At 47.5% G+C, this 5,000-nt stretch overlaps 2 protein-coding genes across 2 annotated transcripts in view; one reads left to right on the forward strand and one right to left on the reverse strand.

The window, feature by feature from the left end:
* CNBC6510 (hypothetical protein) overlaps positions 1 to 582 on the reverse strand; it is a gene marked incomplete at both ends in the record, with an annotated part of 3,579 nt that extends 2,997 nt beyond the window's left edge. The window contains one exon of the mRNA XM_771169.1: positions 51 to 582. Within this exon, the coding sequence (XP_776262.1) occupies positions 51 to 582 (532 nt within the window). The remainder of the gene's footprint in view (positions 1 to 50) is intronic.
* A 3,529-nt stretch (positions 583 to 4,111) lies between these two features.
* Positions 4,112 to 4,923, forward strand: CNBC6520 (hypothetical protein; the record flags this gene model as incomplete). The annotated part of the gene is made up of 2 exons (XM_771170.1): positions 4,112 to 4,584; positions 4,635 to 4,923. The coding sequence occupies 2 exons, from the start codon at positions 4,112 to 4,114 to the stop codon at positions 4,921 to 4,923; spliced, it is 762 nt and encodes a 253-aa protein (XP_776263.1).
* Between the last annotated feature and the right edge of the window lie 77 nt (positions 4,924 to 5,000).

Genomic DNA, 5,000 nt, shown 5'->3' on the forward strand with positions numbered 1-5,000 from the left:
CCGTCCCGTTATGTTATACGCAAAACTAGAATTATTGGGGTTATTCTTACCACTGAATGGCGGGGGATTGTTGACATCGTATGTGGTATCTGGTAAATGCCCGCCGACATCGATGACACCAGTTGGTGTAGGCACAGCATCTTTATTATTGCTGTTGACAGATTGTGGCTGATCTCGCAAAGGTGTTGGACCATCGTAAGACAGAGTACCAGGACCTGTGCTTGTACCGACGTGTGCTGGACCTCTTTCTTCAGCAGTCGTCTGCGTCCAGCTAATACCAGCTGTCGTTGGCCTACCAGACGTTGGCGCGGTCCCATAGCCTGATGAACTCGCTCCATTAGGTTGAGCAGCGGTTGCTGGTCGATTGAATGCAAAAACGTCATCCTCCTCTTCCTCATCTTCTTCATCATCATAGTCTTCACCATCACTACCTTCTGAAAAGAATTCCCGACGGGGTAAATCGTTGATACCAGACGCTGCAGTGTCTGGAGGAAGAGGTCGGCGAGAACGATCCGTACGCGGCAGAGAGCCAGATGGTGTCGTGGGCCGAGGCGATAAAGAGACGTTGGTTGTATGGGGCATTATGGGAATCTATGAGAGGTACGAGCCGGTCAGAGCTGGCAGTGCAAGAGATGCTTATGCGATGATCGTAGAGGCTCACGAGATATGCTGCGCGTTCTGCGCTTCTTTAATTTTATCGAGCTTCGGACTTCACGGTGGATGCTAAGCTCCTGGCAAGTGAAAGATCGAGAGAGATGATGTCTAATAGTCGGATGGAGCGTGTTGGCTGGAGGTTGAAAGGCGCGATGCAGGAATAGAAATCTGAGATACTATCTCTTGTTCCAATACAGTTTCTCTGGTTGTAACTGGGCGATTGCCAGCTGCCAGAATAAAATTGTTGTTGGGTTATATGAATATACGAAGACTGCCTAAGTCCAGCTCCAATGAACTGACAGCGACTGGAGATTGTCACACCAGATATTGAACTGTGCTGAAGCGAAAGGATGTTGAGTGTCGAATTGCTTGCGAAAATATAGTGGTCGGCTGTACAAGATCGATCGTGTACTCTCGAGAGCGTGCGATACTGGGGACACTTCGAAGCTGCTGAACGATTACCCGCAACTTCTACGTCCAACCGTGATTCCCCTGCTTTTGTGGCCCAAATTGGCTGACAGCTGGTGACGACTTGGTGGTGGTGTGTCGTGGGCGTGTGACTGTGAAACAGATACAACAGTAAATAATGCCGGAGGGCCCTGATCACGGATCACTTTGAGATGGTAGATGATGTGCGTCAATGTGCTTAAGCTGATGGTCGAAGATTGCTGTGGACCAAAAATAATAAAGTTAATGCGATCGTGATGGGTGATGGATGGATAATGGATACCGTGCAGTTGTGGGGAAGAAATGAACGAGAATGAAGGGAAGAGGAACAGAGTTGTATCTACTTGCTGTTCAGTTACGAAACGTTAATCGTTTCTCCGAATTTTTTCTTTCCTTTTCTCACTGAAAGCCTATTCTTCGGGTTTCGCCCTCATATAGAAAAGATCTGTATCGATCATGGGCCCCCGAAGAAACGCCACCGTGGCCATCTACTGCATTGAAATGTGGTGAATGCGTGTGTGGCTTGCATGAATCATATTCTTCTACTCTTCTCTAATCCATTTTTGACTTGATATCTGTCTGCCCCCTCCCCACCCTCCAAGTTCCAAGTCCGAACCGCGTGAACAGAAAAGCTGCAACCCTAGACATTCAGGATTTACCGTAAACCCTATGGTCTGCGCATTTATTTGCGGATTGCGGTGGTTTTTGCATGTCTGTTTACTATGCATGACACCGCATGATGTGCACCATTTACAACCCATAGCCTACAGCAATGATTCTTCATTACGTAGTATGATGGCATCATGATATCGGCGCATATAGGACTCCAGCATCCAGAACTTCCTGATAATGCTGCTGCCTAACGAAAGCTCGGCACACCGTCCACACCAGTCTCATTCCTATTTTGGTTGAGAGTTGAGACCCAGTTATGCACAGTAATGTTCTATGACGCGCATTTGACCATTGTCCACGAGCGGTGTGTAACCCAAGCACAGCAGAAGAGATAAGGCGCGAGATAAAGTTAAGGTGACGAAGGGTGGGGAAATGGCTGAGAATTAATGCAATATACTCAAAGAGGTGGCTCAGACGAAAAAGGATGGGAAAGGAGGAAAGAAAGTGAGGAAAAGTGATAGAGAAGCAGCCATCGCAGTGGGTATTGGATATCGGACAAAGAACATCAGCCGCTTCCTCTAGGACCTTGTTGATGGGGAAGGAGCAAGGGACGGCGCTCGAATTAAAAGTAAGGGCGGCGGGAGATGGCTTTGGATATTGCCGGCTTCGAGGCGCAATTACTACATATCAGGTGCCAACTGAAGCGAATTGATGAAATAATGGGTGTTGAGTGGTGAACTCCTTTTGAATAAATTAACACTTCCCTTTTTACGAGCCTGAGACATGGTGGCCCCCACCAGAGCTCGACGGTGGAGAGACTGCCACTTCGGCGCTCTCAAAGGCTGGGCCCGCACATCTGTGCCTGGGCTTCATTCCCAGTGGACGGCACTGCCAAGAGTTGGGCGTACCTCGATATCTGAGCGAGTGCCTCCATTTCTTCCTTCGAAGGTCTCCTTCATTTCTTCCCTGTCCATATCACCAAGTTATTTTCCATGGATTCTTGGTTTGCCTATCCCGTTGTTGCTTGATACTCTTGCATGCACACGTTCAAAACTTTCTCCTCTAGCAACCTACGACCACCGGTCACTGTATTTGGGCATCAATATATTTTTTGTGCCTGTACCTGGTTACAACACCATCGTGCCCTTGTTTTCCATCTCTCCCACTATTCTGGTTCATCGTAAACGAGAGTCGGCCAGCATAAACAGATCTCTCTCCTCTCAAGGTCCCATCTCACTTGGCTATTATTATCTGATTAAGCTATGCAGAGTGACTGACAAAGGAGCCAAAAAAAAACCATTTGAGTATTCGCAGTCCTTATTACATGACATCTTTCCGCAAACGGTACGACTTTTGCAGGAGTGCAAGAACATTTGGATGGTTACGTATTACGGTTATATATATTATAACGGCGAATAGATTAACTACATTCTTCAAGCTCAGCAGGCTAAAAGTACAAAACATACTTTTAACTCGTCCAATCGCGCCAGAGCCAAGAGCGGCACGCGCTCCGGAATTGCCGCGGAACTCCCGCGCACTACGGATAAACCCATCATGCAATGGCGACGCATACGGCGGGAGGTCCTCCAATCCTTACACGGCACTTCACGTATACCATTTCACCCTTGCTGGCAACTTGCTGAATACAACAAGATCTCTCGAAAGATCCAGATATACCTCTCAACCTCCTTCCCATGCCTTCTCCTCGTTCCATCCGCACCCTCCTCTCATGTGATAATAATAATCGAACCTAAGCACCTGACAGTACATCTCCTTGGCCTACTATTGGTGAATTGTTGTTATCCCACACTAGGCAGCAGACTGCTATCTAAGTAGCAGACGATTTGTCTTCGCTGAGTGAGAAGCGGAGGTTTCCCATCTCCCATGGTCAAGGATCAGTGATGTCTGTATGATCTACTGCTGGAAACAAGAAACAAGAAATATTTCTACGTACGCCTGAAAAGGAGTGACACGATAGTTGGATGATTGCTCGTACTATGCACAGTACAGTATGTACATGCGCACGCACCTCAAGCTCACATGCTCACTCTTATATGAATATATGGCACACGTTGCGTAAACGAGCGACGATATGCCGCCGCTGGTATTATGAAACATATGCAAAGACGACATCGCATGTTATTACTCGAGCTTGATGATCTTGTCCACTGAACGCAGCAGGGAGTTGAGACAAGAAGTCCACCGCTGTTCCTATATATTACGTATTCATCGTTACATGAACGATTTACGTGACAAGCCGACGGTGACTGCTGCCTGCTGCGGCCTGTTGCTCAGTGCCAATTTGTATCGGGAACAAAGCAGATGTCAATAACTGAAGTAGCTTGTCCGACAAACTCCATTAAAAAGAAAAGTCAGGACATAGCGCATAAAAGGCAGTATGTCCCTGCAGCTTCCTGAATCGTCACTCCCTCCCCTCAAATCCTTCTCCCTCACACACATTCTTTATGATCCCGCACACCCGCTTTCCATCCCTTTAACGCTTCTCTCCCTCTCCCCAATCTTTCTCTTCGTATCATACTTCACTCTCCTTATTTTCACCCGCCGAATATCCATCGCACTCCTTGCCTCTGGTCAACTTGCAAATGAAGTACTATCCTGGGTGTTAAAACGGATATTCAAGGGCGAACGACCATACATCGGGCATGGCGAAGTGGGAGCAGGATATGGTATGCCGAGCAGTCATTCTCAAGCTGCGGGGTTTTTGGTAGCATGGGGTATTGGGTATGTTTTGACTCATGCAGACAGAAATGAGCAAGTTAGGAGTGTCAGAGCTGAGATGGTGAGGAAGTGGAGGACCAGGGTATACGTGTTTGGGCTTTTGTTGTGGTCGGTAGGGGTATCCTATTCTAGGTAAGCACCTCGACAACTGTTAAGAAATAAATTTTACTGATTATTGTCAGGTTTCATTTGCATTACCATTCCCCTGCACAGATTGTCGCTGGCTACCTCGCCGGCTTAGCCTTTGGAGCCCTCTACTTTACCATCACAGAGTACTACCCGTTACGGCATCCTTTTTCTTCCCTAGCTCGGTTACGAATCGCAGTAGAGTATATCTGGGGAGGAATAGGGGGTGTGGGAGGTTGGGAGCTGGGTGATGCCGGGGGCGGCTGGGGTGAAGGATGGGCGTTTGTCGGTGAGGAGCAGCCAGCAGAGGAGAAAAGGGAGGATAAGAAGAAGAAAAAGAAATGATAAACAAGCCTCGTTTTGCACTGGACATCATGATCCTAGTGATTCATCATTATCTATAATTTAATACAACAAGACAA

Source organism: Cryptococcus neoformans, chromosome 3 (assembly GCF_000149385.1).
Source record: "Cryptococcus neoformans var. neoformans B-3501A chromosome 3, whole genome shotgun sequence".
Lineage (NCBI taxonomy): Eukaryota > Fungi > Basidiomycota > Tremellomycetes > Tremellales > Cryptococcaceae > Cryptococcus > Cryptococcus deneoformans.